The sequence below is a fragment of the Sycon ciliatum genome, chromosome 6 (assembly GCF_964019385.1).
Source record: "Sycon ciliatum chromosome 6, ocSycCili1.1, whole genome shotgun sequence".
NCBI lineage: Eukaryota > Metazoa > Porifera > Calcarea > Leucosolenida > Sycettidae > Sycon > Sycon ciliatum.
The window spans coordinates 4,843,377-4,862,144 of NC_088648.1; the positions used below are offsets into that span (position 1 = coordinate 4,843,377).

An 18,768-nucleotide genomic window follows, 5' to 3' on the forward strand; every position below is an offset into this window, starting at 1 on the left:
TGTGGAAAGCAGCTAGAGCAGCACCAACACAGGACACGGGATTCGTTGAAATGCCATCGGCGACCAGCTTGGTTACTGCCGGTGTCATCAGTCCCAGCACTGCATCAATTTTCATGACGCCAGCTGTGACACCGAGACGCCTTCCATCTGCAGCAAGCCAGGCTCGTACTTTGACAAGCGACGAGTTCTTCACAGCCCTGGAGCGAGTTGAAGAAGAAAGACAAAAGAAAGAAGATGCCAAGGAGGCCAACAGGAGGCAACGAGAGCAACGCAGGAGCAGTACCTCCAGTGCACATACATCATCAGCAGCAGCAGAGGCAGAAGCAGCAACTGCTGCGGTCGCTGACACATGTAGGTATACAGGCTTTGCCAGACATAAGGCCATGGTAAAAAATAAAGTTGATTCTCAGGTCATGAGCCTGTGAAAATCGGTGCGAGCGAGCGATTTTTTATTTTAATTCCCACAATTTTTTTATTTCCAAAGATAGGGTCACACATGTGTACGTCACAGGTTCATAATTAATTTATAATTATTTTATTATTCAGGCCAGGGAGTAGAAAAATACCGGTATTTTACTACTCCTGGATTCATGCCTTTCGCATTGACCGCGTTTTCATGCACGCATATGCATGCATAGAAATAAAAAAAATCGTCGGTGCGCCACCAAAAATCGATGCGCGCGTACTTGAGAATCAAAGATATTTTTTACCATGGCCTACAGTGTAATCCTAAATTTTCGTTCAGTTCTGAATGGATTTGCTACAATGAAGATTCTGTGTTTCAAAGGCTGGCGAGCGGGTAAAAATAATTATTTGCTGATTCTCCTCGTGTTTCTTGTGGCCGTGGTCGTCCAACGCTCAGCAGCACTAGCAGCGGAAGCAGGACAGACACAAATTGAGGTAGGATCATAAATATACAGCAATGTACATACGTCGGATAGCGGCTATTGTGAAAGAAAGTGCAAGTTTATGTACGTGGTACGGCAAAGCCAAAGGCCGTCCATTATTATCGATCTTTTTACGAAACAAAAACATTCCGTTTATGGTTGGGCCCATGAAGATTTTCGTTTTGAAAAATATTGATAGCTAAAACATCATTCATGTAAAGTCAATCTATTTTTTGCTCAAGAGGGTGGGTGGGGGAGGGACATACGTAAACCTTCAAAGTTCATTCTGTGAAAAATATGGATAAATGGATGGCCTCTAAACTGTTTCTTTCTGCGTGTCATGTCTGCTGCGGCTGCACTGCACTGCAGGTGTATATTGTCGATGTTGGGGAGTGTCTGCTGGGACCGACCGCGTACGACTTTGACAACCCGCTGACATGGACTAGGATCCCGGCTACGCCCTCGCGGCCGATCGATGGAGGTGGTGGTGACGGCGGCGGTGGTGGTCAAGGCGGTAGAGGGGAGATGCTTGCGACTTTGCCAAACGCCGGCGGTGCAGGTCAAGACAGCGGTGGAGCGGAGATGCTGGCGTACTCGGCTAATGCTAACAGCTACATGGTGGCCTCTGGGAATAACCTGACAAGTGGAATGTTTAAAGGTGAGTTGGTACTCTTCTTACTAGCATGTTGAGCACACTTACGAAAGCTGGGCAATGTTTGGACCACTCATGGTAGAGTTCTTGCCATATATTCAATTCCGTTAGTCAGTAACTTCACCGGAACCGCCGGTTTCTAGGAGTGGGAAAGGTGTGTGAAGGTAATGCAGATTTGCACCTTGATCCAGTATGACTTATGCTGTTACACATGCGGAAAGTCCCTTTGACGACTGAGGCAATAGCCATGAATCGAGAGAGAGAGAGAGAGAGAGAGAGAGAGAGAGAGAGAGAGAGAGAGAGAGAGAGAGAGACAGAGACAGAGACAGAGACAGAGACAGAGACAGAGACAGAGAGAGAGAGAGAGAGAGAGAGAGAGAGAGAGAGAGAGAGAGAGAGAGAGAGAGAGAGAGAGAGAGAGAGAGAGAGAGAGAGAGAGAGAGACACACACATGGACTCAAATGGAGAGCAAAGGATCCATTTAAAGTAAAGAAAAAAAGGACCAAGAAACTACAAGTCGCGCTATAAGGTCCACAACACACATATTTTCTTGTCCTTCGCTTTCTTGTTAATGGGCAACCTGCCCGTTAGGATCTGCGAAGTAAAATAAACAACAACGACAACAACAACAACAACATAAATTTATCTCTTATTGGCGATGGTGCCGTCGTGGGAATAAAGAATTCAACAACAACAACAACAACAACAACAACAACAACAACAACAACAACAACAACAACACCAGTTAATAACAATCAGCTCATGCGATAACAATGCACGACACTGACCGTTCTAAAACTAACAGCTCTAGCACATCTTGGATGCGCACTCCAACAGCATTCCAGCTTGGAAGGTTCTAAGTTGTAGTGCGCATCCGAGATGTGCTAGAGCTGTAAGCCAGTTAGTTGTAGAACGTCAGTGCCGTCGGTCAGTGCCATGCAATGTTATCGCATGTGCTGATTGTTTAGTAACTGGTGGTGTTAGTGGACATTATAGCGTAACTTGTAGTTTCTTGGTCCTTTTTTCTTTACTATAAATATACCAGGAACCGTTACGTTTTTGTCACTACTCTGCAGGCGCAAAGATATTTTATAATTATCAGTAATCAGTACATAACATGAGTTCTCCACCAACGAAAGAGAGAGTGCTCAACAGGACACTTGTGTTCGGGTTCCCTACGATCAGCACATCAGTCCCACGAAGATCGCCCAGAACGCGACACTCTGAGTTGAGACTGATATTTCCCTTTCCCCTAGTGCGTGTGTATGAGTACTGTGGAACGTTGAGCTAAAGACGCTTGCAACGATGTCGTGTTCAAGGGTGTCGGAACCGGTGCGGCAGGTCCGGCCAAAGCCGCACCGATAATTTCATCTTGTGACTTTTGAAGCCATGAAATCTGGGCTATTTGGGCCCAATTTCCCTAAAATTTTCCCGGGAGGGAGGGGAGACCTCCGGACCCCCACCTACTCATGCGGCCGCACCAATGTCGAATACCTTCCGACGCCCCTGATGTTCATTCTAGACATACAGCTCTGGATGTGTGTCCGATGCCGTGTGTGCCAGAGGACTGGCGTTGTTTTCTGTTTGTGTCACTGCGTACGGTATTCTCAGGACTTGCTGGCTTCCGTGTCAATCACCATTGTATTCGACTTGAAACGTAATGGTATGAAAGGCCTAGTCGGAACTATAATAATTTTATTATGGCTTCTGTGTTTCGTATGTTGCTATTCTCAGATCCTGTGTTCACTGGTCTGAACGGCTCATCTAACCCCAATGACCTGGACCACTGTGGTGCATGGCTGAGTGCAGTGCACTGGGATGCTGCAGAGGGTGTTATGAGAGGCTTTTATCACCAAGTAAGTCATACGGTCCAGTACAACCATGACCATAGATGATTCACCCGTTGATGAATTCACCGAACCCCCCGGATACTGCTCTGTTCCAGCTGTTTTTTTTTGTACCTGGAATTGTATCATGTGCTGCACGGGGCTCAGTAGCGAACGACATTCGTTCTTTCCCTTTCTTCCACACCCCTACAGACACTCGCGCACTCTCCCTCTCTAACACACGCACACGCCCTCTCTCTCTTTCTCTTTCTTTCTCTCTTTCTCTCTCTCTCTCTCTCTCACTCTCTCTCTCACTCTCTTTCTCTCTCTCACTCTCTCTCTCTCTTTCTCTCTCTCTCTCTCTCTCTCTCTCTCTCTCTCTCTCTCTCTCTCTCTCTCTCTCTCTCTCTCTCTCTCTCTCTCAGGAGTGGAAATGCAATTACTCTCACAGCGGCTACACTAACATGAGTATTGCTTATGCGGAGTCTCATGACAGAGGTACAGGAAACGTAAACGGCCTGCCTGCCCCGTTTATTATGTATGTACATGGATGTAGAGCTGATTGGCAGTTAGTTGTAGAGCGCCAGTACCGTCGTTCAGTGTCGTGCAAACGTTTTCGCATGAGCTGATTGTCAAGTAACTGGTGGTCTTAGTTAACATTATAGCGTAACTTGTAGTTCCTTGATCCCTTACTTTACTATAAATTATTAATCATTGGCTCTCCATTTGAGTCTAACCCTTCCTATTTGCTTTTGCTTGTGTTAGGCAAGACCTTTGCTAAACCTGGTCACCCACACAACGCTATCATAACTGCTCCAAACAGCAGCTCAACGCACATCTGTGGTGAAGGAGGACACGGTATGGCTGTGCGTGATGGCTATTACTACATCTACTTCAGAGACTGGTAAGGCTGAGTGATGCATGGTGTGGTGTTTTGTGCATGGTGTGGTGTTGTGTGGTGTGATGCACTGAATAAACATGTCCTAGTGCCACACAAAGAGATTGCATGATTTTGATACATTCAAAGCGCTTCACCCCAGCAGACTGTGTCACAGCTTTCTCGTGTGACCAAATCAGTTTATGCAGAAAGTGATCATGGTGCGTGTACAGTGCTACCAACATGGCCAACATCATAATTATGATCAATAGATGCAGGAGTTGCGTGCAGTGGGAACTTTTTTTACCGAAGAGAACAGATCCACCCCAACAGATGAGATTGAAGCAGAAGCCAGGAGAGACTAGGAAACGAGATAAGATGACAGCTGGGATCGAAACAGAAATAATAGACATGACATGTGGTCACTGCTACAAGGACAGTTGTAGCTCAGTGTGCTGGTGAGGCTACTGGCACTGCACTGCACAAGAGGGCCTCAGCATCGCTATGCCGATAATGCACCAAAAACAAAGATATGTACACGCTGCATTGGTTAAACAATTCTCTAGCCGCGTCGAGTCGAGCTGCTTGCTCTACTTCGGCTTGTGAATTTCTCTGCTCCATTACCTTCACTGATTACCTTCACTGCAGGTCACACTTTGGTATTGGTGTTGCCAGGGCAACCATGGCAAGCGGAGGCACGCCAGGATCATGGTATAAGGTGAGGCTTGCGTTGACAAGAAAAACCTGGTCAAACCCAAGCAAAACCCGGTCGAACTGAAGCAAAACATGGTCAAACGGAAGTAAAACATGGTCAAACCCAAGCAAAACATGGTCAAACCCAAGCAAAACCCGGTCAAACTGAAGCAAAACCCGGTCAAACTGAAGCAAAACATGGTCAAACCAAAGCAAAACATGGTCAAACCGAAGCAAAACATGGTCAAACCGAAGCCTGGTCGAAGCAACTACGGGTAATTAATGGGCCATGTGACATTCACAATCGCAGACCGCAATACCGGGATCCGAAACTTGAGCCGCTTAGGTGTCGTGATGTGCATTAGCAGCAGCCTGTGTTGTTTCATACCAAAACATTTAGTTCATGACCTCCAGTGGAATGTAACTCAGTACATGGGGTCTGTGTGGAGCGGCATCCTGCCCGTATCAGTTGATCAAGAACCGGTAAAATCAGCTAGGCCATTGTGTCGTTATAGGTTTACACTGCTTGCAGGTCCGCTTTTCTCGGCGACTTCGGATGGTTTTGTATGTGATGCGCCGTCCGTGTGCATTGCCTTTGAACTTACCGTATTGCGCGTGAAACCGTTACGCCTAAACTATAGGAAAGTCAAATTCAGGCAGCTTGATCGTCATTTCGCTACGTAACTAGGGCAGTAGGCCGAGCAGGACACCCATATCTCTTACATCGAGCTGCACACTCTTGGAGATTATGGTCTTTTATATGTACTTCCTCCGCGTCATCGAAATTGTCGCCATTTGACTAGTGACTTGTCACTTGTTACTGACAACTCCATAAGCCAAGCCATTCAAAACTTATTACACAGTATGATAGTCTGAAGACTAGAGTAACGTTCCAGGACAGTTGGACTGAGAGTTTTCATGCAGAGATGAAGTCCTCGTCGTCGCTGATGTCAATGGACGCAATAATATCGTTCCGAAATATTTCAAGGAAGGTTGAAAGTTGGTCGCGCCTCATCTCAAACGTTTTGACTTTCTCCACAGGACAAGAGCTGCTATGCTTGTTGTCTGCTAGCTCTGGATGATTTCTACTTCACCACCAACGAAGCCTAGTAAGAATACACGATCGTTGCGAGGTCGGTTGATTACCGTCGGCGGAATCACCTCGATCTTGAAATGAACTTTTTTAGCCGTGGCATGCCCATTTATTTTAGCTGTGTGGTCACAGCTCATGCAGGTAAGTGTACTATCACGTCCAGCGCGCCCTCTTTTTCAGCATCACTGCCCGGCCCTGATTCACTGGTATACCATGGTTCGGCACCTGCGTGTGCATCACTACAGCACTACGTGTAGAGTCTACACGGCTCTTGCAGGTACAATCATGTACTGAGTGTCTCGGCCAGAGCGACAAATTTTATCGCTGTTGCAGGCATTTAGTTTGCTGACCCCTCGATGTTTCTCCAAGCGCTGCCACTTGTTCCACGAAGTCATTCTCACCCCAGCTAAGGTAAAACAGTGATGAGGCTTGAGTGAATGGCCATAAGCACGAGAAATGTGCAGGCTGCAACGCCTGACTGATCTCAGCGAGTCGAAATTACCATCGCAGCGACATCAGCGAAGAAATTGCCTCTAGTTCAAAAATTCCAGCTTCCAATAACAGAAAACAGAACTTTGCCGTCACCCTATACTGATGACCATCGCCTATGTCCGATTCCTTGCCTCTGGTACGAGTGCTGGTGAGTAAATACCTCGTTTTATATCAAAAGTCAAACTGCGACAATTTCGATGACGCGGAGGAAGTACTGAATGTGCTGTTTGACTATGCGGGACTACAGTGACCATCACTATGGATATCACCTGTGTTCGATATCACTAGAATGTCATCGGCTTTGCCAATGAGCGTCCTAAGGTCTAACACATGGCGTGTCTGTCTATCTGTCTGTCTGTTTGTCCAATTGTCTTTGTCTGTCTGCCTGTCTGCCTATAAGTCTGTCTGTTTATCTGTAAGTCTGTCTGTCCGTCCGTCTGTATGTCCGCCCGTCCGTTTGTCTGCCCGTATCTGTCTGTATGTCCGTATGTCCATCTGCCCGTCCCTCCGTCCATCTGTCCATGCATTACACTGCAGTACTATAACGGTGACTGGACACAGCCAGGTATCCGTGGAAACGCTAGCCGGCTTGCCAACATCACCGGCACGTCTGCATACTACTCGTCGTCTAGGCAACGGTTTATCTCAGTTGGATATTGGTCTTCTGGTAAGGAAATGGGGTTAGAGAATTGCTGCCACCACATCACCACTACTGTACACTGTCTGCTCCTGAGCCGGGTCAGCCGGGGCAGCCGGGTCAGTGACCCGCTTGGGGGGTTCTTGGACCCGTTTGGAAAAGGAACACCGGGTTACTTGTGACCCGGTTGGGAGTCATGCCGAGTACTTTTTGTTTTACTGGTACTGTACTTGGAGGGTGTAGACACTGATATGACAGTCTTCAGCTAGTGAAGGCACACGTGGATAGAGTACCCGGCACGTTCATACGATGTCGTAAACTATTTTAGTCTACACTCTCTGATGTACAGTAGGCGCACTGGAACGTACCCGGTTTGGACCCGGTTTGGACCCGGTTTGGACCCGGTTGCAAGAGTTGTGCCAGGTACAAGTGTACCCGGTTGGTTTGAAATCCTAGAGCAGACACTGATGTGTGGTGCGGGCCCCTCAGTGCTCAATTGCTGGCTTATTTCTCCTGGTATCCATATGATTGTCGTTCAGCTGCCAGAAGTAGTCACTGATGAATTCTGGACAAAAACCGTTCCTGTCGAAAACAAATCAGTGTCCTTTGGTTGTGGATTGGTCATGTTTCTATCAATAACTGCTACTTGTCTCCTACCTGGCTTGTCATTCAGGTTCCATTGGCGTGGGACACGGTACGGTCACCACGGTATTGACCGTACCACTTTTTACCCCAGGTACCTCGTCCCGGAATTGATAAAATACACTCATCTGGGATCTAAATTTCCAAAATTTTCGGCTCGGCCACCCCTCCCACGCGAATGAATTGTACTTCAGATGGCTGACTGTTACTATTTTTTTACTGTACTACACTAAAATACCTCCCCATGCCCCTGCTGGGCTCTGTTTTCAAATTGGATACAAGATCAATATCAATATCATTAGATCAATATCAGTAGAATATTGCTTGATTGCTACTCCGCACAAAACAGACTGCATAATGGCGTCGGTGTATAGCTTTACCCTATAATATCTGTCATCAGTGACCATGGGATCACGAGAACGAGGCATTGAAGGTAACCACTATAATTATATCAGGTGCGTTGCACCGCTGTTGGAGGTGATCTGGGCAAAGGGGGGGTCGGGGGTCACCCCGCGGGAAAATTTTGCAAAATCCTACATTCTGGGCACTTTGGGAATTGTGGTGAAAAGAAGTGGTGCGGCCAAAGCCAGACCGGCTGCTACGCCCCTGCATATGTACCATGAAAATGGCAGGACACACCCAGCCAGTGAGTTGCTGCTTAGAACTACTTTACAGAGTGTCACAAGCTCATTTTGAACCCAAGCTTCCATTGAAGGTTTGCTCATGTAGAACATTGTGCACATGGCCATCACAATGTGTCAGCGTGAAATTCTGTATTTTTGTGTGTGTGTGTGTGTGTGTGTGTGTGTGTGTGTGTGTGTGTGTGTGTGTGTGTGTGTGTGTGTGTGTACGTGTGTCTGTGTCTGTGTCTGTGTACATGCATGTTTGTGTGCATGTGGATGTGAATGTATGCATGCATTTTACAGACGAGACACTAGGACGTGGCACCCGTTTGTCCTACAGCAGTGAGGGACTACACTGGACTCCTATGCTGCTGCCTCTGGTGCCGCTGGATCCACAGGTCTGGAATCGCACTGGCCATCAACCAGTAAGTGTTTTTGTTTTTTTTACTAACAAACACCGCCCTGCTAGCAATCAGGGAAAGAGGACAAGAGAAGTGACACCGGGCAACAAGACGGGGGAGGGGGGTAGGGGCGATGTGCCGATGTGGCTGACGAGGCTCATCCGACCAGAGGTCTCGGAATCATAGCCCACGGCCAGGCGCCAGAAAGAATGGCGCTTGGGAGGGAGAGACGTAGATTTAGTGGGAAAGAACAATGAAATGCTCCCGCACCGGCAATCGAACCCGGGGCCCCGAGTATGAATGTGGCCAACTCACCAGCAGTGCCGGCCAAGTATCTTTCTCTATATACAGTCACAGTGCTGCTCAATGATACCTGATCAAGTGAGTCAATAGCACACCCGGCAGTGCTGCGTGCAGCCCTAGACCTGTGAACATTGGGCTGTGAGCTGGTGCAGGGCGTGGCAACACTTGATTCATGCAATTGGATTTCATTGACCAGCACTGGGCATGACTAGACACCCAAACAGCCTTTGTTATAGCGCTAAGTTGACATTCTCTGACCCCAAAGCCATTTTCTTCTCAAATGCAATGAAGTTTATAGTTCACACAAGAGTCAATCTGACTGACCTTTGTGCATCTAGCGGAACGCGATCATCCACAGCTCGTAAGGTCAGGGCGCAAGTGCGGTCCAAAAGCGGTCGCAGATAAGAAATAAGACCCACTACAAAGCGATCAAAGACCAAAATCCCACTCCCTGCATCCATGTTACCCTCATGCCAGGCCACGAGTTCCCAATGAACCATCTTGCAGTGGTAGTGATAGTCATTAGCACCCTTTGAGTGTAGTGTTGTCGTGGTTACATTGAAGTCATGGTTACCATCTACTTCAAGTAGTCAATGGTCATGGCTATGTTGTATCACGTTATTTTGTGTACGTGCTGTTGGTGCATGCGCGTGATGCTGTGGTGTGAAAAGCAGTCTTCGTCTTGAGTTCGTCATGTCTATTTGTGTTTCCGTCGTCTTGTCACGGATATAGCCTTTCAAATGTAGTTTATCTCACCATCCATTGTCTGAGTATGGTGATGGCACGGGTCTGGGAGCAGGTGAAGAAAGTCAAATACAACAGTTGTGCATATAACAGTGTGAGAGAGTTGTTGTTTAAAGAAAACATCATCATGGGTGAACATAGTAATGCCGCATGTCTCATGGCAGATGAGTCCTTCTTTTGTGCTTTCCTTCCCGTGTGGTTGTACAGGAACAGAATGCGTATCAAGCACTAGCACCGGTCTCTGACACTGATGACGTACTGTCGTCTGCTTTCTTCTATTCCTATACATTCGTTGAACCTGGCGCTACACGACTGAACAAGTAGGTCCATCTGAGCATGCCTCCTCCCGCATGTCTGTCTATCTATCCATCCGCCTGTTTGTCCACCTGTCTACCAGTCTCTTTATCTTTCTGCCTGCTTGTGTCTTTCTCCGTCCATCCCTCTGTCTGCTAGCTAGTGGGACTAAACAATGGGTTCAAGACTACACTTTTTCTCTTTCATCCAATTTTGCCGTTCCAATGAGTGTCTTCTTTCAAATGAAAAATATGTGTGTGTGTGTGGGGGGGGGGGTATGCTGGATATTATAGGAGAGGAAATGAGCGAAACTAGGGTATGAATAATAGGCTGACATTGCTTTTAGGTTCTGCCCCCCCCCCCCCCCCCCCCCCGGTATCTCTCCATAGGCATAGGTCTTGTTCCATTCGTTGCAGTCTGTCTGGCAGCATTGGATCGAGAAGTCAATCAGGACATCAAGTAGACGCATCCAGGTTTGTGAATCTCTTGGCAGTCAGCGTGGCAGCCAGGGTATGAGACACTGCGGTGTATGCAGTGACCGAGTACCCACTAGTGACGACTACCCTGTAGTCATGCGGGAGCTCTGTACACAACGATACGTGTGTGGACACATCACCAACATGCCAGGCTTGTGGTGGTGGAGCAATGACCGGGCTCCGAATAGAACTGAAACAAATTCTGTTTCTGCTACTTCAAGTACTTCAAAGCAAATCCTCTTGGGTTCGTGTCATTTCTGTCTCTAACACAAATGTCACATACTACCTTGTCGTCTCTTCGTCCGAAGCAGCAGGAGTTAGGCCAGATCCTGAGAGCCGAGATCCCTAATGCTTGCGTTAAAAAGCCTGGGGTCAGATTCTTTTGCTGCTCTACTTCCTTTACCCATGCTGTCTTCTTCTCCTAGTGGTGTTGCGTAGACGACTGGTTGGCTACAATTCTTTTCTTCCTTTTCGATAGTACTTGGCTGCAGGCTTGTAAGTACAGCTGTGCAGCTAACTATATGTATTTCACAAGGAAAGTCAGACACGCACTGCTTATCGCACACATTGACTTTAGAACTCGGTCAATAAGCAAGTCTAGTTCCTTTCGAGCCTACTTGGCTCAACTTGGCAAATGCGGTCCTTGGAACGGTCCTTTCCTGCTGATAGCTTCTCCTCCAGCCTGGTCCGAATGATCCGTGTCTACTTGAGCATCGCTTCAAGTAGAGACGCTGTTGCCAGAGCCTGCTGCATAACGAGAAATCTCCTGCTCATTTCTTTGATATTCACCGGTCCTTTCCTGCTTATAGCTTCTCCTCCAGCCTGGTCCGAATGATCCGCGGATCAGTGCCTACCTCAGCATCAAATAGAGACGCTGTTGCCAGAGCCTGCTGCATAACGAGAAATCTCCTGCTCGTTTCTTTGATATTCACTTGGCGTCCTTTGCACGCTTCTACATATAATTCTAAGAAAGGAATTCGGAACCTCTTCTACTCCTTGTAAATCCTGGTTTCGAATTTGTCACATGGCAACAGCTTTGGTCGGCTAGGACATGTTACATGTACTTTGGAAGTACATTTACCTGCCTGCAATGCTACCTGCAATGCTCCCTGCAATGCTGCCTGCAATGCTGCCTGCAATGCTGCCTGCAATGCTGCCTGCAATGCTGCCTGCAATGCTGCGTAAAGTGCTACATGTCTACACAAAGATTTAACAGTACATGTGTGGCGTTCAAACAATTTGCTTGCATTTCCGACACGGTCAGGTTCGCACATCAGGACCATAGTCAATTGTGGCTAAAAACCTGGAACTTCCCAATATGTTCCACTAAGTGACAATTCGGGGTTATCGATTGTTTTTTCAACAAATGATCGACATAATTCTCAGCATCCAGAAGAACTTTTAAATAAAGTATCAATTGTCCATTGGTATTGAGTCTATTGACCGATGATTTTGAAAACAAAATTTCTAAAATACACCCACTCCCACAAAAACTTCTCTTTCCAAAAAAAAACGGATCAGTAAACTTGGACATAACCTAAGAATGGACTCAGATGGAGAACCAAGGATATATTTATAGAAAAGAAAAGGACCAAGGAACTAAACGTTATGCTATGGTATCATATTAGAATTAGTTGGAAGGCTGTTGGAGTGCGCATCCGAGATGTCACATGCTAGAGCTGATAGCCAGTTAGTTGTAGAACGTCAGTACCGTTCGTCAGTGTCGTGCAATGTCATCGCATGAGCTGATTGTTCAGTAATTGGTGGTGTTAGTGGACAATAGCATAACTTGTAGTTCCTTGGTCCTTTTCCTTTGTATAGAACCTAAGAATCTTGCAGTTCTGCTCAAACTCAACAAAATGTTCATTCTGTTCCTCTTTTAAATGCTCCAAAATCCTCTAATGCTCGGCTAGCCTCATAACTCCGAATAGAATTCCAGCACTATCAACTGACCCTTATGAGTGCGTGCATGTGTGTGTGTGTGTGTGTGTGTGTGTGTGTGTGTGTGTGTGTGTGTGTGTGTGTGTGTGTGTGTGTGTGTGTGTGTGTGTGTGTGTGTAGTGTGGTGTGTTTTTTAAGAAAAAAATGGAAAAATGAAAAATAGGGATTCACTGGCCAGAAAAAGTCACTTCAAACAGCTATGTGGTGGATACCAAGCTAAAAATAGTGGCGGTCAATTCATCAGCCTTGCAAGCTGTTGAATGGTGTAATCCCAGCACAAGTTGCTATGTCTAACATAGCTGTTCGCTATCATCGCTTCCGCGATGGGCATGTCTGAGGTCTGAGGTGTGTGTGTGTGTGCGCGTGTGTGCTCGTGTGTGTGTGTGCATGCATGTGGTGTGTGTGTGTGTGTGTGCGTGTGCGTGTGTGAGTGTGCGTGCGTGTGTGTGCATGCACATGTGTTTTCCCCTGTTTTTTTGTGTGCTCTCTGCTCTCTCACATACAATGTAGATATCTGTGCAGAAAGCGTGTGGATCATCACGTCTTCACTGTAGCTGACAGCAGCAGCAGCAGCAGTCTGCATCACTCCATCTCGCTGATCAAGCTTGGTCACTACCGCAGTCACATGACCGATGATATCTGGGTGACCAGTGCTGCCGTGCCTCGTCACCATGGTTACGACTACGTTGAGGGCGAATTTCCCCCGTTGCCGCTGCTGGCGACAGCAGACTGGACGTCAAGCAGCCGTGATGGGTATGATACTATACAGAAGTGTATCCGTGACTGTGGTCACACCACTGCTGTCGCAAATAGCACAGTTCTTACATCAGAGCAGCTTCAGTGGCTATGTGCGCAACGAACGGCACGGTACGAACACGACGCAAGAGCTTGCTGTTATTGTTTGGCTGCGGCGTCTGATCAGAGTGAACGTGATGAGGAGAGCAGCCGCTCTGCTGTTGATACCATGGTTGGGCTCTACGATTGCGTTCATGGCACTACCGGCGATCACTTCGTCTCCCGGTCGTCCACCTGCGACTCACAGCAATACATCCGCATATTGGGCTATGTCCAGCAGTCCCCAGCGTCGTCGTGGTGGCCAGGGCGTGACCCTGTAGCGGATGCAGTGACCGAGTACCCACTAGTGACGGCTGCCCTGTACTCATGTTGGAACTCTGTACACAATGACACGTGTGTGGACGCATCACCAACATGCCACGCATGTGGTGGTACCATGACTGAAGTACTCGGATATGGATTTCACTTAGAAAAATAGAAGACAGTCCGCTCACTGATCGGTGCATGTCGTAGATGTTGGCATTATTTTGAATTTGGACTCAAAGTAAATAATTGAACAGGCGGAAAGCTCCCATTTCAGCTAAAATCTTCCGTGTGTTCGGAAACTCTCTATGGCTTCTGGAATCTGAATCTGAAGCCATGCTTTAGGAGGTGAATCTGCGCCTTGATCCTTGGCGCTGGTGGTGTACCGACGGATGCGGAAAACTCAACCTCCAGCCGCGTCTCACGCGAACCGTGAACTTTTTTCCAGGAATCTGCATGCACAAAGTCAGAGAAACTCGGTCACGGCTGTCATGAGGGACAGTAACAGTCAGTGTCTGCTCCAGAGCCGGGTCAACCCGGTCAGTGACCCGGTTGGGGGGGGGGGGGGTTCTTGGACCCGGTTGGAAAAGGAACACCAGTTCACTTTTGACCCGGTTGGGAGTCCTGTCGAGTACTTTTTGTTTTACTGTACTTGGAGTGGGTGGGGGTAGACACTGATATAACAGTCTGCAGCTAGTGCAGGCACGCGTGGACAGAGTGTCCAGTACGGAGTCATACAATGTCGTAAACTATTTTAGTCTATAGACTCCCTGGTGTACAGTAGCCGCACTTGAACGTGCCCGGCTCTGACCCGGCTCTGACCCGGTTCAAGTGCGAGACTTGTGCCAGGTACACGTGTACCCGGTTGGTTTGAAATCCTGGAGCTGACACTGTGACTCCCATGTGGCTGTAACGTAGAACGTTCAAGTCATACTCAGTACTATGGACACTGCCTGGGGCCTCCTAATAATATAGAAAAAAAGTGCTTATTTGTGACACATTGGCCTTTATTCTGACTGGACGGCATGGGTCACGTGATTTACTAGTTGTACTGCTGGTACAGAAGAATTCACACTAGCATGCGACATTAGGGGTCTATCCACTATTTTATACTACTTTAGTTGTAAGGACTACTACTATATAATGTACTTCAGAGTCGAAGCAATGACGTCATTATTTCTTGACATCTGACGTCACCACTTTCAAGACCAGCACGTATTTTCAGAAGCTACATGTACATGTACATGTACATCAGGGAGTCGTAAAATACCGTATTTTTACGACTCCCTGATGTACATGTACAGCCATGCAACCCAGTGATCATCTGACTGACTGCGCAAGACTAGATTCGAACCCGTAACAGCATCAATCTCAAGCAACCCCTTTTTTAATATACGGCAGCCAGTCACTATACTGCAGATACTTTCCTTGCTCTTCCGGACCTCGGTGGATGCTACAAATACAGTATCATGTACATGTATATACAGGTAGAGTGAGAAGAAACTAAGAATAGTAACCATGGGAACAATAACTCCTCGGTGTTTTCTGGGTTTGGTGATCATGGTGACACATGCATTGTACATAGCCTATCATAGCCTAGGCCACAGATTAGCGTGAACGACACACGCATGTACAGAACAGAAAAAAGGAGTAAAGTTTTGACTCTCACGCACATACAATACATGTACATGTACAACACAGATGACCTTAGACAACTGTGACATACATCACAAGTACATGTACATGATTGTAGAAGCTTGGCAAATCTTCCGGACTTCTAGCTGTTCACTAGTATTGGCCGTGCAAAGAGATGCATCACCAACCAATAAGAATGATACACATTGTGATGACCAGGGGTAACGGGAGTGTTCCCTGGTGATACTAGTAACAGTAGAGGCCAAACGAACCCAACTAACACTGACTGTGTAGAGCTGCAACATGAGGCTACTAGTACTACTAGTACCTAACAACCTTGGTGTGAATGTGTTGTGTTTCTGCTTGCAAAGATGTTTAGGTTTGGCTTTTCTGGTGTGAATTCAGACACTGCTTCCAAAGCATTACAGCAATTTAAGATTGGAGAAACAAACGATCAGAACAAACATGCGACATAAGACAAAGAAAACTCCCAGACTTGTATTTCGAACGTGTGTTGAACACCTCCGTTGGTCATGATGGTGATGTTGCTGCTGCCGATCACACCTGACGCCAACTGTAGCATGACGCGGGGTTTGCCAAGTTTCAATGTGCGTGTGCGTGAGGATCATCACTTTACTCCTTGCTACATGTAGCGATGTAGGTGTTTCACGGTTCTCGCTAATCTACACAATTTCTATGTACCTACTGCTGCTTACAATGTATATCATCAGTCTAAACTGATTCTTCTACATTGCAGACGCTGCTTAGACCAGATTAGACATTGGTGTAATAACAATGCTGATTTCGTTCTTTTTAATTCTTCTGATTTTGTCCACCTGAAGAGAAGGCAAAGAAGGTGCTTGTGGAACCTTTCGAGTGTTACTTTTAAGAAGCCTTAATTTACGTTTGTTCTAAACCTCTCTAACCTAGAAATGATGTGGCTGCATTGAACATGTTCACTACTTGGCAAACGGTGACTTGATGGTATCTAAAAGCATTGAGCTCTGACTCTTGGCCATAGCCAATCTGTCCACTCTGGATCCTTCGCCTTCTCCACAGTCTAGGCTGTGTCTTCTCCACAGTCCCACAGTCCAGGCCGTGTCTTCTCCACAGTCCCACAGTCCAGGCTGTGTCTTCTCCACAGTCCCACAGTCCAGACTGTGTCTTCTCCACAGTCCCACAGTCCAGGCTGTGTCTTCTCCACAGTCCCACAGTCCAGGCTGTGTCTTCTCCACAGTCCCACAGTCCAGGCTGTGTCTTCTCCACAGTCCCACAGTCCAGGCTGTGTCTTCTCCACAGTCCCACAGTCCAGGCTGTGTCTTCTCCACAGTCCCACAGTCCAGGCTGTGTCTTCTCCACAGTCCCACAGTCCAGGCTGTGTCTTCTCCACAGTCCCACAGTCCAGGCTGTGTCTTCTCCACAGTCCCACAGTCCAGGCTGTGTCTTCTCCACAGTCCCACATTCCAGGCTGTTGTCTGTGCGTGGTGAGACTGATTTGATAGACTGATGATGATGTCAACCGGTCAACAAGGTCCAGGTTGTTGTACCGGTATGTATTGTACTGGTCTAGACAGAAATGACGTACATGTACATGTATTATAACCTAACACTGGTTAAAAAACCAGTATTAGATAAACCTTGTTATAGTTCACGCAATTTGTTAGATTGACAGCATGAAACAAGGTGGAGGACAAGTTGGAAGAAAAAGAAAAAGAAGTTTTTTTTATACAAGTTGAGGTTTCAGTGGCCGCATGACCACCAGCCTGGCACCAGGACGACATAAAGAAAAGAGCGAAGAATACAAAACGGACGTCAGGAGTAGTCTCCTAACCCCCTAGCATAATGAGGGTCAGAACCGGGTGCGACACCCATATGGTTCAGATGGTCCGCAGGGACCGGGGCTCTGCCAACCGTGGAAGGTTGTAGTAAGGTCACTGTTTCCGAACACTAGGCCTTGACAGATTATGCTAATATTTTCGTGAAATTATGCTTTTGGCATTGCTGAAAAAATTGCAGAATTATGCTATTTTTATGCTAAAAGTTATCATATTATTATGCCGCATTATGCTCACATATGCTGCTAATGTATAATGGTTCTGTGCAAAATAACAAGGGATATTTGTGGAGGGCGTTGTACTGTAGTAGCAAAAGTTCAACGGAGTCAACGCACCGTCCGACGTAGCTACGACCGTCACTGATTGTAGACTCTCTCTCTCTCCTCTATCTAGTGGACTGGACATGTTCTCAAGGGAGTCGGAAACCTACGACTTCCTGGTGCATCTACTTGTACTTGTAGAACATTGTACAACTGTATGGAATTTGATGCGAACAGGCGGATTATTCCAATTTTATGCGATTCGTATGCAATTTGCCTCGAATTATGCGATTATTCGATTTTGGTAGGAATTATGCGAAACATTATGCTAGCATAATCTGTCAAGGCCTACCGAACACAGTGTCCTCCACCTTGTTTCATGCTGTCAATCTAACAAATGTACATGACTTGTATGTAACGTTTCATGACAGTAAAACCTGTCTAGGCGACCACTCGGATAAGGCGTAGGGATCGGCGGATTCTGCTCGAAAAGGTGGCAGATTCTGCTTGAAAAGCAGTGAAATTGGCAGAACCATACCAACCTTATGCCGTTATGGTTGGCAATTCCTCGAATTCTGCTCCATTTCTTTATCCACATACCAAACATGCATGAAACTTACCAGAAAAAATACCAAATTCTGCCAATTTTCTGCCGGCATAATCCGCCGGTGCCTAATAAGGCGACCACCTGTCCCAGAAGACCACTAAAACCAGGACCAAGGGATGTTATTTCCAGTCAAATGACCCTGCATACGGACTTACGGAGACCACCTGGTAACAGAGACCACGTTTTGAAGGTCCCTTGATCAGTCGCCTTAGACAGGTTTCCCTGTACGTGTACCTGTATGGTTTGTGGTATGATAATGCATGAGATTGAGGATATATTCATTGCACTCTGTCTCTGGTGTCCTGCTTGCTGCACTCGGCCCGTCGTTACCATGGTTTCCACTATCCATGGAATGCAGTGATGATACGTTACACGTGACGTAGGCCACTACTAGTAGTAGTACTACCAATGGCGCCTGCAAAACCAGCATAACATGACCTGGTTAGGCATTGGCGGATAATGCTCGAAAAGGTGGCAGATTCTGCTCGAAAAGCAGTGAAATTGGCAGAACCATACAAACCTTATGGTGGGCAATTCCTCGAATTCTGCTCCATTTCTTTATCCACATACCAAACAAAAAAAGATGCGAAGCTGAACCTCGGCTTGAGTGTCATGGTCAAGAGATCACGCTGGAGGCTGTTTGGCCACATCCTGCGGATGGCAGATGAATCCCCAGCTGTTATGGCTATGTTCGCGTACTTCGCCAATCAGCAACAGCAATGCTGGAGGGGTAGACCGCGGACAACCCTACC

At 47.0% G+C, this 18,768-nt stretch overlaps 1 protein-coding gene across 1 annotated transcript; it reads left to right on the forward strand.

The window, feature by feature from the left end:
* Positions 1 to 721: 721 nt before the first annotated feature.
* LOC135819225 (uncharacterized) lies at positions 722 to 14,177 on the forward strand. The gene is made up of 10 exons (XM_065332391.1): positions 722 to 900; positions 1,257 to 1,545; positions 3,274 to 3,395; positions 3,791 to 3,863; positions 4,131 to 4,269; positions 4,891 to 4,960; positions 7,058 to 7,187; positions 8,726 to 8,847; positions 10,078 to 10,190; positions 13,092 to 14,177. Exons 1-10 carry the CDS (start codon positions 766 to 768, stop codon positions 13,852 to 13,854), a joined length of 1,956 nt encoding a protein of 651 aa, XP_065188463.1. The 5' UTR covers positions 722 to 765; the 3' UTR covers positions 13,855 to 14,177.
* Positions 14,178 to 18,768: the final 4,591 nt, after the last annotated feature.